This window comes from Musca autumnalis, unplaced genomic scaffold (genome assembly GCF_047663935.1).
Source record: "Musca autumnalis isolate F117 unplaced genomic scaffold, ASM4766393v1 scaffold_2, whole genome shotgun sequence".
NCBI classification, from domain to species: domain Eukaryota; kingdom Metazoa; phylum Arthropoda; class Insecta; order Diptera; family Muscidae; genus Musca; species Musca autumnalis.
In genome coordinates, this window is record NW_027411755.1 from 99,658,049 (window position 1) to 99,685,235 (window position 27,187).

Consider the following 27,187-nt stretch of genomic DNA (forward strand, 5'->3'; position numbering starts at 1 on the left):
GTTCGTCTATATTCGTAATAATTTAGGCATTCATAGCTCAGCCCCCAGAAGACATACATACCTAATTTGTCGTATACCCGCTTCATATATCGTTAAGAATTCCTCATTAAAAAATCAGCGCTCTATATTTGCATTAAGGCGAGTAAAGCGATCTACAAAATTTTACAATACGTGTAGTAGAAAAAAAAATTACAAAAACAAGGGGTAAATATTTCTTGGAGAACCGCAGGCGCGTTTCTTTTTATTATTCACAACAGAAAAAAATCTCGGTATGCCATTTTTTCACATAATGAAATGCGTACATGCCTTTGATGTGATTATTAAAATTGTTATTTATTGGAAAATTAATTGATGTGGTTGATCGTTGATACTTTGTTGTTGTTTCTGCGACGTAGTCTTTGATTTTTGTTGTCTTATTGGTTTTCCTTGTAAAGGCAAAGAGGCCGATCGTACAATCCGACTCGAAAGATATGGAAAGAAAATAACACATAATTGTGAAAGTATTTTTTTCTAATCGCGGTGGACTGTATATTTTTATTGATGTAATGTTCGTGGAACGATATTACCTTTGTACAAAGGGTTTGACGAGTAGGACGTGATCCTATCGTTGCCGTTGACTGTATGTACGAAGTACATAGCCGTGTTTTAAGGTAGTAAGGTTCACTTTTGGCAGTTTTGTTGTGATGTGTGTTTACTTTTTATTTTTAAAGTAAGCTCTCTTAATCACATATTTGTTGTTTTCAAATTTTAAAAACAACAAGTTTTTAATTTAAAGTGGGTGTGGTTAAAATTGATTTACTTTGGGAAGGGCAGAGAATACTAGTTTCGTCCAACGCCACTTGGACTCATCAGTTCTCTTAGTTCTTTGCATTGAAGCAAAGAACTCTTCCCCAATTTTATGACGACTAGAGCTCAAGAATAAATGTGACTGACGAATTCGTTTAAATGCGAATTCAACAGAAACATTCAAAAACTCTCGTAGCCGCATATGCAAACCAAATTAACTACTCCCACTGTTATGCGTCTCCACAATGCAGAGAATCATCATAACTATGTTGATAGTTTGTCGAAAATAACAACAAACAAATCGTCCACCGTGCTGTGTGTCTTTTTTAGATTCACTTTTGGCAGTTTTGTTGTGATGTGTGTTTACTTTTTATTTTTAAAGTAAGCTCGCTTAATCACATATTTGTTGTTTTCAAATTTTAAAAACAACAAGTTTTTAATTTATTGTGGGTGTAGTTAAAATTTATTTACTTTAGGGAAGGGCAAAGAATACTAGTTTCGTCCAACGCCACTTGGACTCATCAGTTCTCTTAAAATTTAATTTAATTCTTTAAAATTTGAAAACAACAAATATGTGATTAAGCGAGCTTACTTTCAAAATAAAAAGTAAACACACATCACAACAAAACTGCCAAAAGTGAATCTAAAAAAGACACACAGCACGGTGGACGATTTGTTTGTTGTTATTTTCGACAAACTATCAACATAGTTATGATGATTCTCTGCATTGTGGAGACGCATAACAGTGGGAGTAGTTAATTTGGTTTGCACATGCGGCTACGAGAGTTTTTGAATGTTTCTGTTGAATTCGCATTTAAACGAATTCGTCAGTCACATTTATTCTTGAGCTCTAATCGTCATAAAATTGGGGAAGAGTTCTTTGCTTCAATGCAAAAAACTAAGAGAACTGATGAGTCCAAGTGGCGTTGGACGAAACTAGTATTCTCTGCCCTTCCCTAAAGTAAATCAATTTTAACTACACCCACTTTAAATTAAAAGCTTGTTGTTTTTAAAATTTGAAAACAACAAATATGTGATTAAGCGAGCTTACTTTAAAAATAAAAAGTAAACACACATCACAACAAAACTGCCAAAAGTGAATCTAAAAAAGACACACAGCACGGTGGACGATTTGTTTGTTGTTATTTTCGACAAACTATCAACATAGTTATGATGATTCTCTGCATTGTGGAGACGCATAACAGTGGGAGTAGTTAATTTGGTTTGCATATGCGGCTACGAGAGTTTTTGAATGTTTCTGTTGAATTCGCATTTAAACGAATTCGTCAGTCACATTTATTCTTGAGCTCTAGTCGTCATAAAATTGGGGAAGAGTTCTTTGCTTCAATGCAAAGAACTAAGAGAACTGATGAGTCCAAGTGGCGTTGGACGAAACTAGTATTCTCTGCCCTTCCCTAAAGTAAATCAATTTTAACTACACCCACTTTAAATTAAAAACTTGTTGTTTTTAAAATTTGAAAACAACAAATATGTGATTAAGCGAGCTTACTTTAAAAATAAAAAGGTAGTAAGGTTCACTAAAAATCTCGGGTTTAATAAAAATCTCGTAGCAATGTACGATTATCCAGTATGAATATGAGCTACCATCTAGTGGTAGACTTTAAATGGTAGGTCGCAGACTCAAGTTGCCCTAGAATACGGTTTCTATGGATATATTAGGGTATAGTTCTGTTATCCGACCACGTACATTAACATACTTGGCTTAAATGGAAAGGTAAAGAATTCTTCTTCCAAATATGACGTACGTGGCAGGTACGTGTCTTCCGGGAAAAACGCTATAAGATCTATGTTAAAATTTTTCCAATTTTCAGACAAAAATATTGATCTTTTTAACCGCTAAATTTGTTGGTTTTTTATTACATTATTATTATTCGGGCTAAGAAATGTAGATAAAACATTAACATATAGAAAAAATAGACAAATTTTCAACGGTGACAAAATACACCTCATTAATGTTGGCGACTTGTTCTGAGTATTTCAGCCATATAAAACTTATCTAAAAGTGATGTCTTAGGACACGCCGTTCGGACTCGGCGATATACTGTAGGTCCCAAGTTTAATGTGATAAGGTGGCAGAATCGACAAAGTTATTTCGTACAATAAGCTTTTTCGTTCCATAAAGGAATTTTGATTTGCTGAAAGCTAATTCCAAGGGTCAGTGGTGTAGGGTATCACACGGTAGGCCCCGTCCGATTATAACCTTTGCTTACTTGTTATTTTTATTTTATTTTTATTCTATTTCTAAATTTATTTTTATTTTATTTGATTTTTTTTAATTTTGTTCTTATATTATTTTAATTTATTTTAATGCAGATAATTTTAGATGTTTTGCTCCGAATTACTTACTTAGATGGCTTTTATACTAAACAGAACGTCTTGTTCCATAAGCCGAACTAAGAATAGATTTCCAAACGCACCGATCTTTTACTTTACTTCTCCAATTTTGGACGCCATGTTTTGTGATATCTTCTTCAACTTGGTCTTTCCATCGGAGTTTTGGCCTTCCCTTGGGGCGTATACCGTCGAGTGGCTCGTATTCAAATGCCTTTTTGGCGGGGGCATCTTTATCCATCCTGCTGACATGGCCAAGCCAACGCAATCGTTGTAGTTCGATACGTTATATCGATGTCGGTCGGCTGCTATAGCTCGTGGTTGATACGACGTCGGTATTCACCTTCAACGCATATTGGTCCATAAATCTTTCGAAGAATTTTTCTCTCAAACACACCAAGTTCTGCCTCATCTGCTTTCGCAAGTACCCATGCTTCAGATCCATACATAAGAACGGGTAGTATCAGTGTCCGCTAAAGTGTAAGTTTTGTTTGACGAGAGGTGGTTTTGCTTTTAAACTTTATTTAGACCAAAGTAGCATATGTTGGCCAATATTATTCTTCTCTTTATTTCAAGGCTTATATTGTTGGTTTTATTTATGGCGGTGCCGAGGTAGATAAAGTCATTTACTATATCAAATTTATAATTATCAACATCCACAGTTGGTCCGAGTCTACTGGACGACTTGCGTGTTGATAGCATAAACTTCGTCTTATCGCCGTTGACTGCCAGACCCACTTTGGCAGACTCTTTTTCAATTTTTGCAAAGGTGGCTGTTACGGCTCGCGCTGATCTACCTATTATGTCTATGTCATCTGCGTATGCAAGCAACATTACATTTTTATTGTATATCGTGCTGTTTTGTCTCTGGCCGTATATATATTCGCATCTCGTATGACCTTGTCCAGTAGGTTTTTAAATAGATCACACGATAGACTGTCACCTTGTCTGAAACCTCGTTTTGTGTTGAAAGGCTCGGAGAGGTTCTTTCCTATTTTAACCGCTGATCTTGTGTAAACCAATGTCATCCTGCATAGTCGATTTAGTTTTGCAGGGATGCTAAACTCAGACATGGCTTGAAACACCTTTGCTCTAATTGGGCTGTCGAACGCGGCCTTATAGTCGACGATTAGGTGGTATGTGTCGATCTGTCTTTCGTGGGTCTTCTCAAATATTTGGCGCAGTGTGAAGATTTGGTCAATTGTCGACTTAGCAGGTCTAAAACCGCATTGGTATGATCCGATTATTTCATTGACCATGGGTTTTAACCGTTCGCACAGTATGCTCGACAACACTTTATATGCGATGGGAAGGAGACTTATACCTCGGTAATTTGCACAAACCGTTTTGTCTCCTTTCTTATGTACGGGACATAGTAGGCTGAGGTTCCAATCGTTGGGTATGCTTTCTTCTTGCCAAATTTCGCAAATTAGCTGATGCATACTCCTTACCAGCATTTCGCCACCGGTTTTGAACAATTCGGCTGAAGTCCATCAGCTCCTGCTGCCTCTTATTGTTTTTGAGACGATTAATGGCTGTCGTAACCTCGCTTTGGCTAGGTGGTAGACATTCAACATTGTCATTTACGATTGGTTCTGGGGTATCTTCGTCGCCATCCATATTCGATAACAAAAGCTTCATAAAGTGCTCCTTCCAGATCCTCAGTACGCTATCTGTATCAGTTAAGAGATTCCCTTGGTCATCTTTGCAGGAGAATGTGCCTGGACCATATCCTTCAGTCTGGTGTTTTACACTCTGGTAAAAGTTTCGGACTTTATTCTGACTCCTGAACATCTCGAGTTTCTCACGCTCACGTTTTTCTTGCTCCTTCTTTTGGGAATCTGCTCACTACGATGTTCTTTGCCGCTGTAAAATCAATCAGCCTCATTCAGTTGTCGGATGTTACCTCATGAAGGTTGACTTTGCCGACCGTGGGACCGAATATATTTTCCCTTCCAATTTTAGCATTAAAATCTCCTAGAAAAATCTTAATGACATTGGCCAGGGCAGCGGTCATATACTCTCCCTAGGCGTTCGTAGAATATATCCTTGGTCTGTTCGTCTTTCTCTTCGGTCGGAGCATGGGCGTAGATGAGACTGATGTTAAAAAACTTTGCTTTTATACGGATTGTGGCAATTCTCTCATCAACCGGAGTAAAACTGGATTCAAGATTTTTTAAGCCTCCGGTTTACCATGAATCCAACACCTAGCTCATGCTTCGTTTCATAGCAGCTATAATACATTGCGTAATCGTTTGTGATCTTTACGTCTGCCCGATTCCATCGCACTTCTTGTAAGGCGATTGTTTAGTCCGCACTATAGGGACTGGGGGGAACAAGTGTTATCGAGGCTCCCTAATGGAGCCAGTACGCCCAATGCGTACATTTGGCCGTCAATAAAAAAGAAACGAAATAAAAAAAAACACAATAGTTTTAGTAAAGGGTTTGGCTCAATTGCCGGTGTTTATTTAATGGTAAACGATATTACCTTTTCTAATTAATGCACAACGATATGTACAATGCTTACGATAAAGCGCGGTTGCTTGCAAGTCAAGCTGTCGATCGATTCTCTTGTTATTTTATTTTTATGTTATGTTTTGTTTATGTTGACATCTGCATGGATGCTTCAAGAGGGCGGTTGTCAAGTGAATATTCGTTGAAATCTCTCATACTATTACAGGGGTGTAATAAATGGGTATGAGGAGATTTCAACGAGTACACCTATGCAATTCATAGGGTCAATTTAAATGATACGATCAATTCTAACTTAAACAGCGATAATATCAGCATTGTACTTGTCAAGTACATCCGCCAATGCGTAAACTGCCCCTACTCTGTAAAGAGTCCTGACATTCCAGGTGCAGATCATGGTCCTTAATACGTTTGCGGGGATCGTCAACTTTAGAGGGGTTTGTTTTTCTTCTTTTTCTTTGTTTTTTTTTGTTTTGTTTTGTTTTCTTTTTTTTTTTTTTGACGGGGTGAGTTACTAGCTTACTACCTTTAACGGGCGTTAAAGGCAGCTCCCCAGGTGACACCACGGGGAGGTCAGTGTCCACTTGAGATGAATGAGGGACCAAGATAAGTCCTGGGCTTTGCCATGTTAAAGCCGGTCAAGACCGTTCCTTGGTATCATTCATCCCCTACGTCACATACATAGATATTGACATAGATTAAGAAAAAAATCGTCATTCCAAAACTTTTCCGTTTTCGTTACCAACTTTGATCGTTGCGCGCAAAAGATATGACCGTTTTAGTTATGCTAATTAGAAAAAATTCTAAAAAAATCGCGGCTTAATATAGCGCTTATACTTACAAAAAAATATATAAAAAATTATAGCAGCATCCACACATTGTGAGGAATAGAATGAAACCAAAGTCGTGAAGTTTGGAGCCTCAGTATTCATGTTATTTGCAAAAATACAAAGAAAATATGACGAAAAAAATAAAAATCATGTTATTCTAATTTTATTTTTTTATGGTTTTATAGGAAAGGTTGAAGAAAAAATATTTGAGTTCTTCGTCATTTCCGTCCAAATTCCACGCAATAATGAAAATATTCCGTTGCAACAAATTTTTCGCTTATACTTTTCCTATTGGCGAATATTTTTAGAACATTATATTAAATCACAAGGAATTCCAATTGTGGCATAACATTAAAATAATGTTATATTGAATATTACAACATTTGAAACGCATATAAACCGCGTAATAGTGAAAATCACAAGATGCGCATCCGATTTTCCAAAACAGCGAATCAATCCCTCTTATTTGATATACACTTTGTGAAAATCCATTTGGCGACCACGATGTAGCATCAGTTGCATGTTAGCGTACAAAAAACAGTAAAACGCCCATAATTTCCACGAAGCACATTTGCATTTTATGCGCATCCGATTTCAATGATCACCATTAAAAAATACATCATCCTATGTCATTTCAATGCGATCCATCAAGAACCGCGGATGTAGCATCGCACTCAGTTTTTAGAAAAAATCTATTATATCTCCGGATTCGCGAACGTTTTTCAATATCAGTTTTCGCACATTTTAAATATGCGTTTCGCTCTATTTATCTAAGTAGTAATAACACATCTAAAACCCGTCTAAATACGCGATATTTTCAAAAACATTTTTTGCAGATTTTCAAAATTTGAGGGGTATCATATCCGCCGATCTAATGGATGGATTTAGACGCGCAAAGGCTTGTTAGATTCAGAACGTAAAAAAACTAAATTCATGCGGGTTTCCACTGAAATCGAATGGCATTTGTAAATTTTGAATCCAAAAAACTGGTATTTTAGAAAAATTTACGCACAAAAATTTCGACTTTAAGCTGAGATTCTTGTGAACCTTTGAAGGCTACACGCCCGAGTTATACATCAAAAAATGCGTAATCGCGAGTACTACAAAAAAATGATTATGATCATTTTTTAAACGAGTACAGTTGCGCGTCCCGATTAGAGCAAAAATTCAAAAAACCCAATTTTTCAGTCTTCAAAATGTCAGCATCCGTTTGAGACTGATGCATTGGTTATATTAAAAAATCATACATTAGAAACTTCATCTCTGAAGTGTATTCTTTAACTTCTTCTATTAACATTATACTCTACATTGTATTGTAAAGCCACTAATTGAAAATTGACTTAAAAAACTCGTTTCCTTCAACGATTTTTTCCTCATTTTTTAAATTGATATGACCACAGCTTCCGCTCAAATTATAATTTTAAGAAATCTATCGGTGAATCGTGCTAAAACAGTTTATTTTACCTAAATGCGTTCAAAAGTTATGGTATATTACAACAATTCGCAAGTTACAATACCCCATACCTCAGTTTCAACATAAGTAAATTTTCTACAAAAAGGCCGATATAACGTCTTCATATCTCCTATATTTATTCGTTAAAATATTAAAAACGTTAAAATAATTATGGCATTCCATTATATTTTATCGTAGTTGGGGCAGCAAAGCGCACCGGGTTCAGCAAGTTATAAATAAATGGAAATTCTATTTTAAATCATATTAATTACACTGTACTACAAAAGTTGACAAAATTTTTTTGCAGGGGTTCTTATGCATATATTTAGTTTTGTGGGAGTCCATGTAAGACGAAGATACCTATAGTTTTTTTGGGTCACTTCGTGTTTTGATTTTATAACGGCAAATGTAGTGAAAAACTGGGTTTCTTGGATTTTCAAATTAAAACGAACATAACTTCTTTTTTCCACAACGGACTTTAACAGCTTATTTTTTATTTAAAAAGGTGAAAGACATGATGTCTTTCGAACAAGCCATAATTTTTCATTGGTTTTTCCCATTTTGTAAAGCTAACTAAATTTCCTTCTTGATAGAAGTTAATAATTACGCATTTTGGTGTCTTCTACGCAGCCCAGAGCACGAGGAAAAGCATTTTCCTGTTTTTTAATGCGTTTTTGTCACATTAAAATCACTATAACTTAACGATTTGTTACCCGATTTTTAAAAATTATGGCTTTTTCGAAAGACATGATTATCAGCTTTTAAATAAGAGATAAGCTATAAAAGTCTGTTGTGGAAAAAGGAAGTTATGTCCGTTTTAAGTTGAAAATAAAAAAAAAACCGTTTTCACTACATTTGCCGCTATAAAATCAAAAAACGAAGTGACCCAAAGAAACCAAAGGTATTTTCGTCTTCCATGGACTCCCACAATACCGAATTTATGCATCAGAACCCCTGCAAATTTTCACTATAGCACAGTGTTATTAGACATCGGATTTTTGCATGATTTTTATTTCTTATCCGATTGGACTCGAATTTTGGATATTTGGGATCATATCAAAAACATGCAAAAAATATGCAAAAAAAAACAAAAAATATGCAAAAATATGCAAACAGTTTTTGGTCGAAAATCGTCATAAAAGTCGTGAAATTATCAATTAAAAAATCTTTAAAGTGTTATAAATTAAGATAGTTGGCCGTTTTACATCGATTTTTTAGCAGATTATTGTGTTATCGAGACCTCTTACAACAGTGTGGAGTAGGGTATAAAAGTGTGGTATTGTAATACCATTTTTTTATTATTAGCTTGCAAAAATATTAAATTTGATAAAATATCAAACGTTCTATGTAAAATACAATATTTTCATTGTCATAATTTGTAACAGTGGGCTGGTTTTTGTTCAAAGGGAACAAATCGATGTCGGATTTCTTAAGGCGGCACCAGCATAAAGTGTTTAGTTTGGTTAGATTTTAAGGCTGTCAAAGTTTGAGCACAATTGGAATATGTTAACACGTGCCACTGGGGCCTCGATGTTATGAAAATCCCGATTTTTTTTTTTGGCTATTTCGCGACTTCGGCGATCCATTTCTCTGGAATGGTTAAAGCTTCTTGTCCATATTAAGCATTAAATTAAAGGCGATTCTGTTCTTAACATTTCTTGCTGAACAACAAAATACGTAAGTATTACTGAATTCGAGACAATAAAGCCAATGTCCCGAAAAACGTGACTAGGTACGCCTTAGGGCGAAAATGGAGTCTATTAAAAAGAACATTTTCTTCCTTTTTATCAATTTTTGGAATGAAAACAAATGTCTTTTACATTTTGTTCTAATTTAAATTTATTCAAGCGTCAGACATCATGTGGTTTTGGAGCTATCTGGGTACAGCTGAATACTTGAAGAAAGCTCTGCTATGTAGTTCGCAACTTTCAAGTTGTTTTCCATCCTTTGCGCCTCCTGGAAATTCGGAGTTAATGTTTAATCTCTTGAACAACAAGAAGTCCCACATTTAATTATGCCAGACCTTTTTCTAGGAATTTCGGCAGTTGCTCTTTTGGAAGTTAGGATGAATATTTCTGAAGAGATTTCCCATTTGCTTTGTTAAGATTTGTGTCGCCTTTCGGCTCTTTACGGTGTTTTGCACCGTTTGATCAAACAATGCCAGGTCAACAAGATCAGGTCTAAGATACCACAGATTATTAATCATGTTGTTATTTCCTTTTTCTGATATTTGTTTGTGTGTGTCAATGATTTCATATTTCAATAGATTTTCAATAAGGTCTAGGTCTTGTTTTGATGCTGAACATATCGTAGAATCTGAAGAACCATCTGTCCCGAAAAGAATCAAGCGTGGCTTTAAGAAAATCGTAACTATGAAATTGTCATTGGTGCTGGGCCCCTGTAAGATGTTCTATAGGAACGTTACTAGTATCATTTTGGCTAAAAGCTTTATCCGTGAACAGCGAAGAATAAACCACGAAAAATACACGCAACAACTTCAAGGAATGAGGCTATTTGCATGCACCCGCATGGAAAACTATTACCAGGTACTCTAGAAACAGAGCAGAAAGAACGGGTTGTTGTTCTGGTATCACATGGGGGTAAAGAACAACTCCTAGGCGTTCCTGAAACTGACAGTAGCTCAGGGGAGAAACAAGACCTAGCAGTGTACAAATGCCTAGAATAATGGGGTCTCAGCAGCTCGAGCAGATATTGTCGAGAGCTTCTGTACCACTGTACAGATTTATTACAAAAATTGTTGAGAGGAATTATGGACTGCAAGTTTGGAAGCACATCCGGACATCAACCAAATATATTCAAGCGATTTCTATAAGAATAGTCTGCGATTGACAAATCCAAGTTCGAAGTAGGCGAGAATGTTTTAACTGCCTAACTCACTTCCCAAGAACAAGAGGCCGTAGAAGAACATTGCGTTTAAATCGTTCAAGACTGCTTTTTTCTATTTTATTTATCTATTTGGTATCCCACACGACAACTGAATGTTATAAGTGAGTGTTTGGGTTATTGATTTTACAAAATGTATAATGAACAAGATAATGTTTATATAGATATAAAAAAGAAATAGAGACAATAGATTAAGTTTAATACAAAAAATAGTGGAAACGATATTCAGAAATATTTTTTAGGTCCAAAACAAGACCTAAATCGCATTGAAGATTTACTTAATACGAAAGGCATTCACAAACAAATGTCAGATAAAGAAAATAACAAAATGATAAATCATATGTGGTACCTTAGTCCTGAACTTATTGGCCTGGCATTGTTTGATCTGACAAAAATCTTAACAAAGCAAAGATAGAAATTTCTCCAGAAATATTCGATGCAAACTTACAAAAAATCAACCGCCGAAATTCCTAGAAAAAGGTTTACCGAAGCATTATTACAATTGAGACTTAATTGTTGTTCAAGAGATTAAATATTAACTCCGAATTTCTTGAAAAAGATCCTGCAACTTGAAAACAGAAGTTCAAGGAGTCAAGTTCATCACCAAGTTCAAATTGTAACATAATTTTTTTTTTTAAGTGAAAATTGTTCAAATTGTAACATAAATTTTTTTTAAGTGAAAATTGTTCAAATTGTAACATAATTTTTTTTTATGTGAAATTTGTTCAAATTGTAACATAATTTTTTTTTTAAGTGAAAATTGTTCAAATTGTGTCATAAATTTTTTTAAGTGAAAATTGTTCAAATTGTAACATAATTTTTTTTTTTTTTTTGGTGAAAATTGTTCAAATTGTAACATAATTTTTTTTTAAGTGAAAATTGTTCAAATTGTAACATAAATTTTTTTTAAGTGAAAGTTGTTCAAATTGTAGCATAATTATGCCAGTCCCTTAATGCCCGTAACGTAATTTCAACACGTAACTATTTATGAGTTCAAAGATATCTCCCGTGTAAGCAACATTTTATAATTTCAACGCATAGGTAACGTAACCGAGTTAAAAACGGCCGTGTTACTTACACCAAGGATTTTACCTGGTTAATCGTTGCCAATGTGTTAAAAGTTGTAAAACACTTCTATGTGGCAATGATTTCGCGAAGTCCTGAATGAAAATCACCAATATTACCACATGATTTCAAAATTTACACGCCTCGGTAAATGGCATGTAGAAATTACCAAACGCGTAGGTAAAGATAACTAATAGGTAGCTACCTCCCGTTTACCCCAGACGTTGAAATTACGGGCATAAATAAATAAGTATATAATTAAAAAAATTAAGTAACAGTGTTTTCTTTATAAATGCACTTAAAAGTAGAAAATAATTTTTCATGATGGAATCTCTCATAAAAAAAAAACGCTTGCCGTTCAATATTGTCACAATTTTTAATTCAAATGCAAGCGTTTTATTTGAGAGATTCCATCATGAAAAATTATTTTCTACTTTTAAGTGCATTTATAAAGAAAACACTGTTACTTAATTTTTTAATTAATTTACCCCAGACGTTGAAATTACGGGCATAAATAAATAAGTATATAATTAAAAAAATTAAGTAACAGTGTTTTCTTTATAAATGCACTGAAAAGTAGAAAATAATTTTTCATGATGGAATCTCTCAAAAAAAAACGCTTGCCGTTCAATATTGTCACAATTTTTAATTCAAATGCAAGCGTTTTATTTGAGAGATTCCATCATGAAAAATTATTTTCTACTTTTAAGTGCATTTATAAAGAAAACACTGTTACTTAATTTTTTTAATTATATACTTATTTTCTAGTTTTTAGTGCATTTAAAAATAGAACACTGAAACTTATTAATTTTATAATTATTTTTAATTTTTTTATAAATACATTTTTGAGATTTTCAGTTTTATTTGTATATACTTGAGATTATAAATGATATTTAATGATGGGCTTACATTTATTAATTAAATGTATAATGTTAGTAAAAATTTATTTAGGTTGGTAGTTTCTCATCCTATTGATTTCAGTTAACGCTTCATTATTGCATGGATTTTTTCCTGTTAGTTTCGAGCCATCCAGTTCTTCTATTCTTAATCAATCCAGCGATCTTACACAACTCAATGCCACAATTCTTGCCCTTCTTCGAAAAGCTTGGATCCTAGATACACCACTTCCACCGAACCTCGAAAAACCACCGCCGAACAACTTCCTCCGAACTTTCCCCACTCAACATGCTCTTTCCATTTTCAACGGAACCCCATAACCAATTTAGGCCGAAAATGTAGATACAAACTTAAAAATGCCTGAAATTGTGAAATTGGGGTACAATTTTTAGGGGCTATATCAAATATATAATATGGGGGCTATACTAACACCTGGACCTATGTCACAATTTTTGGTGGAGAAATGTCTGTACCACTGGGATCTCCAAATGCCAAGTAACGCGCAATTCGGTATAAAAATGAAGATAAAATCCTTAAAACACTTCAAATCGGGCGGTTCCGCTATATGGGGGCTATACCAAAACCTGGACCTATGTCCATAATTTTTAATGGGTACGTTTCTGTACCATTGGAAACCCTAGTTGTCAAAAAACATCCAATGCGGGCTTAAAATAACGATAAAATACCTTAAATCGAGTGGTACCGCTGGATGGGAGCTACAGGAAAAAATGGACTCATGTTGGTTTTGGTTTCATATTTATGTATTGTCATCCAAATCTGGAAAGTGTACAAAGTTTTAGTTCGATTGGTCAACTACAACTGTGTAAAAAATTAGTTACCAAATTTGAAAAGCAAATTAGATAAAAAACTGTAAAACAGTGTAAAAATGAACCAATATTGGTTTTGATTCCATATTCGTGTATTGTCATCCAAATCTGAAATGCGTGCAAAGTTTAAGTTCGATTGGACAACTGCAACTGTATGAAAAATTAGTTACAGGATTTGAACTAAACACACACCAAAGCAAGTTAAATAAAACACTGTAATTAAAATATTTATGAACAAAATGTAAGCGTTTGTCATTGAAGCCATACAATGAATGTACAAATGTCCATCTTTGTAAAAACAAAATTGCATTTGAAAAATGAAATGTTTGATGATAGCGAATCCATTCCAGGGCAGATATGATGAGCCTCTCATAATGATGGTTGTGGGGGTTCGAATCTTCGGCTTTCCTTCTTCACTTGCAGACATCATCGGTCATTAAGCTCGACTCCAACGAGAAATGAATTAAAATTAATATAAAAATAGATCTTCGCCCTAATAGGCAACATTTTCAAATAAGGTAAAGTCATGTCTATATATTATAGCCTTTTGCACGGTTAGCTTTTTTATGTGGATTTATTTGAAATATAAGCAATGAAATTGACATTTAAAATCGTTTTAATTCCCAAAAATTGATAAATAGGAAGAAAAATGTTTTTTTACAATAGACTCCATTTTTGCCCTAAGGCCTTTTTCGGAACATTGACTTTATTATCTCGAATTCAGTAGCACTTACGCACTTTGTTGCTCAGCAAGAAATGTTAAGAACAGAATGGCGTATAATTTAATGCAAATAGATTTAACCGTTCCACACATATGGGTTGTCGAAGTCGCCAAATAGCAAAAAAAACGAGATTTTCATAACTTCGAGGCCCTAGTAGCATATTCCAATTGTGCTCAAACTTTGGCAATCTTAAAATCTAGTAATACTAAAAGGTTTAGGTGGCTCCCCGGCTAAAAAAAAATCCGAGATCGATTTGTTCCTTTGAGTTAAAACCAGCCCAGTGCTACAAATTAAGACAAAGAAAATATTGAATTTTACATAAAACGTTTGATATTTTATCAAATTATATATTTTTGCATAGCTTACTAATAAAAAATGGTATTACGATACCATATTTTTATACTCTACACCACACTGTCGTTAACGGTCTCAATAACATTATAATCTGCTGAAAAAATCGACGTTAAACGGACAACAGTCTTAGTTTAGAACACTTTTAGGTATTTTTTAATGGTTTTTCCAACTTTAAATGACAATTTTACGTCTTTTATGACGATTTTCTACCAAAATCTGTTTGCATATTCTGCCTATTTTTTGCATATTTTGCATATTTTTTTAATATTTTGTGCATATGCAAAATAAATACAAAATATTACCCTGTTATTGAATTCAGTTTTCTTTGAAACGAATTTTGGTCCAATCAGAATCTTCGTATCTTTAATATTAAAAAATATGCAAATATGCAAAATCCGATGTATATTAATTATTTTTGTTGCTTGAAGATATTTTATCATATCTGAGACTTAACAATCGCGAAGGACCGAAGGAAGTACCAAAAGCAGGGCGATTATCCAACAAATGTTTAATTGAAACTCAGGATTACAAAATTCGTTTGTTTTTGGGTAATCATCTGAGCCGAATCAATTTGATAATTTTGTATTTATCTATACTTTGATAATCTATTGTTGTATTCCTTTTGCAGTTTATCTTTTTATAATACTCCGATGTTTTTTAAAAGTTATTTAATAAATTCTTGTCCATATCTGTTCTTAGAAGTTTCTTGACGTCCCTATAATTGTAGTTCTTTACGGTCAGTAAAGGAGAATTTAGGTCATCTTTGGCAGATTGATCTGCAAATAATTCGACTTGTAGCAATATTACATAAAAATATTTTTTCGCTCGCCATGAGCATTTTGATTTTTAAAAACTTATTTAGGTTTCTATGAAAACCACAAAACTTGTACAAATAATTCCGGAGTAATTTTGATCTAGGAATCAGTTTCATGATTTAATTATAAACTGTAGTAGACTAAACATAATATATAAATAATATATATATATAAATAATATATAATATATATTTTTTAAAACTTCCAGAACTTGTTTGTTGCAAACCCTGAAAAATGTAATTCACACATTAGAATACGTTAAATCTAAAGGAGTACATGTCCGTTTTCATGGCAGAGGGAAAAACGAAGCATCTCATTACTGCGGCCAATGTGAGGTAAGTTAATATTCATATATACGGTAATAGCAAAGTGTCCGCAACTTTGTATGCGGAAAGTGAATAAATACAAATAAACAATAAATACAAATGAACACTGAAAATGTTGTTGTACTGATAACTTTTATAATTGATATTTAATTTTATTTAAGTACTGTTCGTACCCCATTTGTTTGAATTTCGTATCTTACTCCTACACATCAACAGCGACGCACATTTTAAATTTCAGATTTATTTTAGTGTTTTTTGGTCTTAGTAGAGATTTGTGGTATTTTTCAACAACAACTCGTCTGTGCGTCGGAACAGTTGGCATCCAACAAATTCACGAACCCCTAATCAACAATCAAAAGTGAATTCACGAACCCTGCTTTCCCCCTTATTACAACCAGTTTTCCCCCCTATTTTTAATATATATATAGCTGTTCAGTGTTGTTGTTTATCTTTTTGTTTCACGTAGGCTTGACGTTTGTTATCATAGTCTTGAGCTTTTGCTTGGGTATTAACATACTTACTATAATATTAGTTAGCATACTTTTAGGCAATTACGATTAAATCTGATAATTTAATTTTCAATCAATTAAGTTAAACGTTATGTTATGGCTATAAATATTATTGCTGGCACGGAATCGAAGAGGAATCAGAGGGTTGGCATTTATTTGATTTAAAAAATTGTAAAAAATGAATGAAATTATAAACACACGTGGATTTTTTAAACAGTTTTAGGAGGCCTCTAGAACACCAGAAGGCGTGGATTTTTCGAAAACAAAAACCACAACAACATAACAATAAAGACAAAGTGACAGAATGACACAAAGAAAAGAAAGTTTTGGACAGACCATTATTTCTGACTTCATTATAATGAAATGCGTGAAAGTGCGTCTGCGACGACATCCGCTCCGCTGATACGGCATATGTCGGTGGAAAATTGAGACAAATTATCGAGTTGACGAAACTGTCGAGTTGTAACCTTATCGGGATTTTGTTCGAAAGCAAACGTTAAAGGTTTGTGAACCGTGAAGATTATTATTATATTATGATTATATATTATGATTATAAGCCTCATGTGGCGGTAATACTTGAGAACTGAATAAGCAGCAAGCAGTTCGCGATCATATGTCCTGTATTTCTTCTGTGTATCCGAAAGATTCTTCGAATAAAAACTGGAGGCATCCAGCCATTAGCTGTCTGCTGCTGCAGAACACCACCAATGACACACCAGAAGCGGCAACCATAACGCAGATCGGCAAGTCTTTACAAGGATGTGATAAAATTGTAGCATTGGATATATCGGACTTACATTTTGCGAAACTGGTTTTGATATCTTCAGTCCAGACTATGGGTGTTTTGTCGTTTTTCTTGTTCCAGTTTTGACAAGCTTTTAGTTCTTTGGCGGCTTTCGGCTGGGGATATTTGGCTTTGCTTCAACTTTCTCCGTTAATGGGCGTATACCTTCAGATTTTTGACCAAACTTGCACTTTGTTTCCTTAGTTTCATTATATTTCGTATCGAATCGGTGACAACAAAAAATTTCGTTTCTGCTTGTGCAATTTCGTGCAACTGCTTGTACCGCTGCAGTGAGGCTTTCAACCTGAGCGATCCCTGAATACACTGACTTTGCAAAGAAGAGCTTTCCTGCTCTTTAAAATAAAGAACGGGGTTTAATTGACAAATCAAAACGTACCTTTTTCATAAACTGTTTATAGAATACCTCTGAATATTTCCGCGGACACCAAAAATACCGCTTAAATGGGCTTAAATTGATAAATAATTAAAGGAGCAGTGAAGTTACGTCATATTTACTGAAAATAAGATCAAATATGAAACAGACAACATTGACTAAAGTAATCGAGTGATTCGCTAATAAGATTCAATATATTTTAAAAATTGGGAACAATTTTTCTTTTACGCTTTGTTGTTTCAGTCAATTAAATGAATTTAAAGTAAAAATTATAGTCCTCTAACTCTGGAGCATATTTCCAAAGCATTAAATATTAAACCAAACATCATGGTTTTTCTGAAAAATGTGATGTGATAGATGTTCTGATTATTTTCATTTAAACCTATACGTCCCACTATGTCGCGAGTTCATATTATCTGTGGCCAAAAATAGAGGGAGTTATTGTAGGTGCATCAATTTTGGTACACGTATCTATTATTGACATACAATCTCCAGGACAAAAAACTGGGATGGTCGGTCCACGTTTTGATATAGCCCCCATAGAACCGTACCTCCCTATTTTCAGTATTTTGAAAGCTTTAGTCATAATGACCAAACAAAATTACTGAAATTTGGTGGTTAGTCTGCAGCAGAGGTATGAAACATTCCAACTGAGAATTTTGGGTATAGGTCCACGTTTTGATATAGCCCCCATAGAACGGTACCTCGCGATTATCGGTATTTTGAAGATTTTAGCGTCATTATACACCGAAATTGCTGAAATTCGGTACTTAGTCTTCGTTGGGGACATAAAACTTTCACCTTGAAATTTGTCTGCATAGGTCCACGCCTTCATATAGCCTGAAAATTGGTATTAACTCTTCGTTGGGGCTTATAACTTTCCACCAGAAATCTGTCAGTATAGGTTTTCGTCTTCCTATAGCCCCCATAGAACCTTACCTCTCCATTTTCGGTATTTTGGATGTTATGGCCTCAATATCCACCCGAAATGACTGAAATTTGGTGTTCAGTCTTCATACCTTTTGTGAGCTTATTGAATACATCAAACTCTTGTTTTTATATATAAGAATTTTCCTTTAAAAACGTTTTTTTTTTGGTCAAAAACGGTCCATTTTTTGTAAAAAATCGAATTTTGACATTCGCTATTCACAATTTTTTCAAAAAATTTATATTTTTAAAAGTCTCTCATTTTAAAGCTATAAATTCTCATCAATAAATTTGTATTCCGAAGTACTTGATTTTTACCATTTTTGGCCACGGTCGTGACACTGAGCGTCCTAATTTCGGTTTCTGCTGAAAAATATCATAAGCAACGTTTCTTGATTGACTGAAAGAGAAATCGGCATTAATATCTCAATAGGATTATGCTATTCTGATGACCCAAAATAAATGTCTATAGTACTATCCGAAAACTAATCAGGAAATCATTATTCAAAAATTATTATTATTGTGATTGATAGGGACATCATAGTTTAACTTTGTAGGACATCAAATCCCTACAAAATTAAATTAAATAAACTAAACATAAGAATATTGTTAAAAATATGTAACACAATTTAACGTAATATCCTTTGCATAGAAGAATGACGTAATAATAAGTTTCTGTTGCAATACTGAACAAGTAAGAAGGCGTTAAGTTCGGCCGTGCCGAACTTGTTATACCCTCCACCACGAGTAGTATTTAAGTAAAATGGAACAATTCGTTTCCTATCGTTTATGAACAAGACTGAATACCAAATTTCAGCTACTTCGGTAAAATAATGTGGCTAACCTCCAAAATACCGAAATTCGGCCGGTACCGCTCTATTATACCGAAAAATTTCTGGCGGAACATTTTTAGACTAAAAAAAGACTAAATGCCATATTTTCGATAATTTATAACCCCATGGAGGCTAAACAACAAATTTCAGGGAGAAAATTTTATACCACCACCGAAGAATAAATACCAAATTTCATCCATTTCGGTGGAATTGAAGTCACAACCTTCAAAACACCGAAAATCGGGAGTTACCGTTCTATGGGAGGTACTGTTCAGCCATTTCGGTGTGATAATGAATCTAAAACCTTCAAAATACCGAAAATCGGGTGGTACCGTTCTATGGGGGCAATTTCGTTCGTTCGTTTTTGTTTTTTTTTTTTTGCTTGTTACATCATGGATTACAAATAGAAGAGTAAAAATGTAACGCATTTTACATCTTTCTCGAGTAAAAACTGATGGTGAAGCACAACATCAAACATAAATTACGATGTACTTATTATTTTGGTCATATGTGTATATCTACAAACTTAAGGTGCAACATTGAGGATACGACCGAAAATACCGAAAATCGGGAGGTACCGTTCTATGGTAGGTACTGTTCAGCCATTTCGGTGTGATAATTAATCTAAAACCTTCAAAATACCGAAAATCGGGTGGTACCGTTCTATGGGGGCTATATCGAAACTTGGACCGATATATCCCATTTGCAATACATCCTAGGAGTAATAGAAACCTCTATACCAAATTACAAAGCTCTATCTTTAAAATTTCGAGCTGTATCTTGATTTCAACAGACGATCAAGAATATGTATATTTTATAGGGTCTCCGACGAATATTTCGATGTGTTACAAACGGAATGACAAATTTAATTATACCCTCCATATTATGGTGGAAACATAGTAGGCCTTAGCGAATACAAATTTAATTTCGGTTCGTCATGTAACTGTTGTTTTGAATTAGAGTCTTTAGAATTGTCTTGCTTTTAGCACTTAAGAAACATTCAATCGGAAGTTTGTGTGTGTTTTTATTTCCATCCGTCGTCCCTGGATTTCTAATAGATTATCGACCCAGAGGGGCTTTCTGTGTGCATCTGCAATAAATCAAAACGGAAGAACAATTTGGTGTAAATTGTTGTGAAAAAATTTGTTCTTTGTAAAAAAACAAATTGTGACAAAGAATTTTCAAATCGAGAAATTGGACGACGAAATTACGCCACATGGAGAGATGGAAAGCATTCTAATCCATTCGGATTTATGGGGAATAACATGCGGTAGAAGAGTAAAGTCTGAAGGCAGTGGAGCAGCGGCTTTTTAAACAAAGGATGAAAAGTCACTGGCATTGATATTGCTCTACGTGAAGGCAAATCAGATCAATTTTGTAAAAGCACGTTCGCCAGCGGCTCAAGCATAGATAAAACTGAAAGAAATACATCAACCGAGAGACCTGCACGCAAGATAATGTCATTCAACAAACGTTTTAATATAAAGATGCGCGATGGTTATCAAGTTTGTCGAAGAGTTATGAAAACTTTGTGGTTGCGATAGAGGATTGCAATAACTTACCTTCTTTCAACACATCGAATTTGAAACTACTTGAAGAAGGAGCAAGACTAGATAAATCCGGTATTGAGGTAAATGGCGGTCAAGCTGGAGAAACGCTCATACACGTAAAGGATAAGGAGTATATAAACCGAAAAGAACAACGTCCAGATAAACAATAACATAACATAATAACATAACAAATAACAGTACCGCCACGGCCGGTTCTATGCACCGGATTGACTCGGAGGAATCTTCGACCAGGAGCCGTCACCTCAACAATTATGTGTTTGTGTTCGTGTATTTTTTTCACCATGGGAGCGGCAATTTATCCCGGAATGCCTGCTCCGAGCTCTTCTGGTCCGTGCCGCGATAGAAATGAACCCCGGGCCAATATGGATCTGTTCCGTTTGCCAGATCCGCATCCACCACATGTCAACAATGGTGAGATGTAATGGATGTATGGAATGAGTGCATTTTCGTGGGTGCTCTGGCCTTAGTAGCACCCGGGATTACAGCGACAGGTATGTTGCTGCTTGCTGCGTCAGCGCATCACCCAGTGCGTCTTCTACGTCGTCGTCTGACTCTTCGTCGTCGTCGGAATACGAGACGCCCCCGCAGTCTCGCCAACAACAACAAAAATGCAGCATCTAACACCACATGTTGTTGTTCAACGGCCCGGAAATGCATCATTCCTGCAATTCAATTGCAACGGTCTCCGCAATAAGGTCAGTGAAATTGTGGACTTTATTAGTCGGAAAAACATCATGGTCGCCGCGATCCAGGAAACAAAGCTCACCGCCACCTGTAGCTTACGTTGTGATGGTTACAACGTTTTGCGGAAGGATCGCACAAGAAGCGGAGGAGGAGGACTTGCCATCCTAATACAGTCTTTCCAGTACAGACCTATCTCGCTTGAGCTTGGCTCTAGTGACCCATACATGGAGTGTATGGGGGTAGCAGTAAAGTGTGGTACTGCCGAGGTAGAGCTGCTTAATGTGTACATACCGCCGATAAATAGCTGTGCCCGACGTTATATGCCCAATATTAGTTCGCTGTTAGAGGGCGATAACCGTCTGGTGCTAGGGGACTTCAATGCTCATCATGAGCTTTGGCACTCCGTCCTAGGTAATGACCAGCGGGGTACAGCGCTGGCAGAGCAAATCGATAGCACCACGTTTTGCACGGTGAATGAAGACGCTCCTACGATGATTAGAGGAAACTGCCACAGCTCGCCAGATATCACCATTGTGGCACCAGGTCTGATAAATGACGTAACCTGGCAATCCGTCATTTCCCTTAGTTCGGACCACCTCCCTATCATCGTCTCCGTAAACAGACCACCCGACTTCATAACCTCTGAACGCCGTACTTTCCTGAACCATGGGAAAGCTGATTGGCAAGGTTTCAGAGAATTTACCAATCACCGCTTCAGTCAATTGCCCACCCCCTCAGATCCTCGGGTAGCTGAGAGAACTTTCCGAGACATCATCACTAAAGCAGCCGCTCGCTACATACCTGCTGGTCGAATACCCGAAATAAGACCAAATTTCCAGCAGAGGCGACGGGACTAGCAAATGAACGTGATGAGCTTCGTCGTACGAACCCCGAAGACCCAAGAGTTAGAGAACTTACTCTTGAAGTCAACAGGCTAGTGGGCGAACATAAGCGGAAAAAGTGGCTAGACCATCTGAAGCAGTGCAGGAATAAGTAAATTGTGGGCAACGGTTAAATCACACTCGAGTCCGGAAAAGAAGGATGACAGAACGGCTGTTACTTTCAACGGCGTGACAGTAACTGACCCAAAGAGGTGCGCGTGTTATTTTAACCGGCAGTTCATAGAGCACCCCGAGAGTGATAGGGCGAAGAGAAGTGTGCTACGCCGTATAAAAAGAACTCTTCCAGCCGAGGAGGTACCACCACAATTTACGATGAGCGATGTTGCAGATGCCATCCGAAACGCTAAATCATCCAAAGCGTTGGGCCCGCACCGAATATCGATGGTAATGCTTAAGCAGCTGGATGAACCTGGAGTTGAGTATTTAACAAGTGTTCTCAACCTATCGTTAGCCACCCATGTTGTACCGGATGCCTGGAAAGTTGGCAGGGTGGTCCCGCTACTGAAGCCTGGCAAGGATGCCAGCAGTGGTGAATCGTACAGGCCGATTTCACTCCTGTCGCCAGTAGCAAAGATCCTAGAGGCGCTACTCCTCCCCACGATGAGAAGGTGTTTTCCAGTTGCCCAACATCAACATGGATTTCGGAAAATGCATAGTACTACAACAGCATTAGACGCCATATCCACACATATCAGTAGAGGACTGAACCAGAAAAGGCCGTGCGACCGAACAGTCATGGTGGCTCTTGACCTATCGAAGGCCTTCGATACCGTCAACCATGCCAAGCTGTTCGAGGATATAGAGAAAACTAATCTCCAGCCATGTTTGAAACGTTGGGTAATCAACTATATGTGTGGACGCCAGTCGTTTGTAGAATTCAGAAACAAGAAGTCCAAAACCCGTAGAGTGAAACAGGGAGTTCCCCAAGGAGGGGTGATATCTCCGGAACTGTTTAACCTCTACCTTTCTGAAATTCCACACCCTCCAGACGGCATAGAGATCGTGATGTATGCGGATGATTGTACGATCTTGGCGTCGGGTCCTATCGTCGATGACATATGTGATTGGTTAAATGTCTACATAGCTGACCTAGTGCAGTTCTTCCATCTGAGGAATATGAAAATATCCGCCGCTAAATCCACAGCCACGCTGTTCACCACATGGACGGCTGAGATGAGGCTCCCACTGAACATATTGGTCGATGGTGCACTGATTCCGACCACCAACTACCCTAAAATACTGGGTGTAACGTTCGATAGCATGTTCAAGTCGTCCGCGCATGCCACAGCTATTTGCAATAAGATCAGAAGTAGGAACAAGGTTCTCAAGTCGCTGGCCGGCAGCACTTGGTGTGCTGATAAAGAAACCTTGTTGACCACCTACAATGCAATAGGCCGGTCTGTGGTAAGCTATGCGGCGCCAGCGTGGTCCGCAAAGGTTAGCGCATCGCAGTGGAAGAAGATTCAAACCTGCCAGAATGCCGCCCTGAGGACTGCAACAGGGTGCCTCCTCATGACACCAGTGGACCATCTTCATGAGGAGGCGAAGGTTTTACCGGTGCGTCAGCACAATAAGATGTTGTCGATGCAGTACCTGCTTGGGTGTTACCGCAGTGAGCATCCCTGTCACGATTTAATGGACAGGCGCCCCCCACCCAGGCACGTCAGGAGAGACCTTCATGATCTAGAGAGAGAGGTCCAAAGGTATAAAAGAGAACCGCTAGATCAACGAGCCTATCAGGCAGGCTTGAATCGCATTCACACCAACATGGTTGCGCAAGCAGTACGAAGATACAGTGTGAATGCCGTACTTGGAAACCATCCCCCATCCATCGCAGCAGAAGAACGACAGCTGCCAAGGCAAACACGAGTGGTTTTAGCTCAGTTAAGATCCGGACGATGCAGCCGCCTCAATTCGTATTGGGCCAGAATTGACGCCACGATACCCAACTTATGCCCAGCATGTGGATTGGGACCACACGATACTCTGCATTTATTCAACTGCCCAGCTAACCCCACTCACCTGTCTCCTCATTCTTTATGGACGCAACCAGTCCAGGTTGCAGAATTCTTGAGTCTGGATACAGAGGAACTTGATAACTGAAATAATACACGAACGAACATATATGCGTTGCTACAACAACAACGTCCAGATAAAAGCAAGTGGAAAATCAAAACGTCAGGAAGTTTTATAACTTTCATCCGCCAGGACTTTATGTAGCTAAGTGTACGCAGTCAAAGAGAGTTGAGAGAGGTACCTACGGAGGACACTCAAGCAAACGAACACTTGTTTTTTATTTATTTTATTGCTCACTCTACACTATACGTACCGATTTGAAAGCTGCAATCAAGTTGTGGACTGTGCTGGAATATTTCCGCACTATAGGGACTTAAGTATTTCAAGGCTCTCACAATAGAGCCAGAACGTACGGATGGTCATCAATAGAAATAAAAAGAGCATAAGAAAAAAAACACGATAGTTTTAGTATAAGGTTTGGCTCAATTGGTAAAACGATATGTATGACGCTTACGATAAAGCGCGGCGATGTGCTTGGGATTCAAGCTGATTTTTTTTTTTTTTTTTTGACATATGTATAGATGCTTAAAGAGGGCGGTTGTCAAGTGAATGTTCGTTGACATCTCTCACTATTACAGGGATGCAATGAATGGGAATGAGGATATTTCAACGAATATGCCTATGCAATTCATAGGTCCAAACTAAAACAGTATAATCAATTCTATCTTAAACATTTGCCGGCGCCCTTGAAACATCCAAATGTTTTAATAAAATCGACATATCGATGCCTTACTTACTCAACCTCGTATCTTAAAAAATACAACTTTTCAGGGGAGAAAATACGATTTATCTTTTGATACATCGGTGTTTGGGTAAAAGTGTAAAAGGCAAATATTGGGGAATTAAATAAATCTATGCATATTAGTAGAAATAATATGCTAATCTTTTTTAGTTTAAGCATGAAACGTATTTATTGAGATACGAGTTTGAGGCAGTAAAACAAATCTAATCTTTGGAGATCCGTAATAGAAAAAGGGCATGTGATAGCGACAAACGCCAAGACAAATGATTCCTCTTTTTTTCTTCTATCACGCTGAATTGTCAGAATATGTTTATTTTGTTTCGTGGTACCTCAACCATACACACAATCATTGACGTAGATAATAAATGTCATTATTCCACTTTTATCGTCCACTTATCACCATAAAGATTGCCTGCTTTTATGGTAACTATAGCATAGGCATTGGGAACCACCTTGGCTCTTCTCGCTCGATGGAACAGTTCTCTTACGAGCACACCTACACATCAATAGGACCTTCTCTCAGAATTTGAAGATTCTAGATTTGGCCGATTCGCCTCGACGTTGATCAGTATGTCAGACAAATGGTACAAATTTTAGTACATTTAAGTACTTTTCGTATCCCTTCTACTACGAATTTTCAAAAACCCAGCCAAATCGACCACCTCACCCAAAATTTCAAGGTTCTAGCTTCCGCTCTTTCGCCTGGGCATTGATTCTGAGTCAGACATCATTGCTCAGTTTTTAAGATACGAGTTTAAGGCAGTTATAAAAATGGGAGTGAATGAGATACTAGAATATATTTTATAAATATTTAGAAAACTGTGACAACATATTGAGATAATAAGTGGTTGCAGTAATAAAACACAAAAATTGCAATCGCTTGATATAAAAAAGTCAAAATCGATTTTTTAAGATACGAGCTTGAGGAAGTAACGCATCGATATGTAAATACAATGTCTATACACAAGTATTCAGCATTAGTATAGTGCAGGCGTGAACATAACCTTTTACTGTTGTTTTGTTTGGTCAAATTGGAAATTGGGTTGAATTCATTGTTGTTTGTTTAGCTTCTTGACCTTCGGTACTTTAACAAATAAAACAAACGGTTTATTGCTTTTTCTTCCCAACGTTTCGTCACTTGTATGGTGACTTCATCAGGGGAATCGTGTATTAACAAAATAAATATTTTACAATTTCAACACTAAAAGATTTTCTTAAGATTAACAACCAAATATCTACTTACAATATTATTTAAGGCGTGTTTTCACTGTAATCTACATTTATAAAACATACAAGACAATTCACACGACACGCAATTCTGTAAACTGAGCTAATATTGTCAGTATCCTCCTTCATATTCACCGTTCTGTCAACGTTTTGTTGTATATGCAAGCTTTCTTCCTTAATCTCTTCTTTTCATTTCTCTCTTTGTCAAGTATTTGTATGTTTTCAAAATCCGGAGAGTGGCCTGTACTGAGAGCATGTTGTGCTAGCGCTGTTGTTTCTTGTCGTTTTTCTATGTCTAGCCTATGTTCGCTCAATAGTGTATTCAGTGTTCTTTTTGTTGTACCGATATATATTTTGTTGCAATTGTCTTTGGTGGTCCCTTTACATTGAATTTTATAAACCACATTGCATTGTTGTTGGTTTTCAATCGGTGTTTTTATGTTTGTAAAAATAGAGCGTAATGTTTTGTTGGGCTTGTAGGCAAAGCTTGCATTATCGTTGTTTATTATTTTTCGTAATTGGTGACTGTCAAATAGACCTGGAACGAATGGTACACCGTAGAAATTTTTAAGCTTTTCAGTGTTTTGGTTATTGATCAAGTTATTTTTCTTTGGTGATATCATTTCTGTTATAATTTTCCTTTTTGTATCTTCAATTAAGTTGTTGATAATCTTTGTAGGAAAGCTATTATTTTTCAATATATTTCTGATAATTTTGATATTTTTACTGTGAAAT

At 36.3% G+C, this 27,187-nt stretch overlaps 1 protein-coding gene across 4 annotated transcripts in view; it reads left to right on the forward strand.

Annotated features, from left to right (window-relative positions):
• The window catches only part of Utx (Utx histone demethylase), a 420,122-nt gene that overhangs the window by 383,547 nt on the left and 9,388 nt on the right, over positions 1-27,187 (forward strand). For all 4 annotated transcript variants that reach the window (XM_073968616.1, XM_073968617.1, XM_073968619.1 and 1 more), the window contains one exon: positions 15,686-15,812. In XM_073968616.1, coding sequence (XP_073824717.1) covers positions 15,686-15,812 — 127 coding nt within the window. The remainder of the gene's footprint in view (positions 1-15,685; positions 15,813-27,187) is intronic.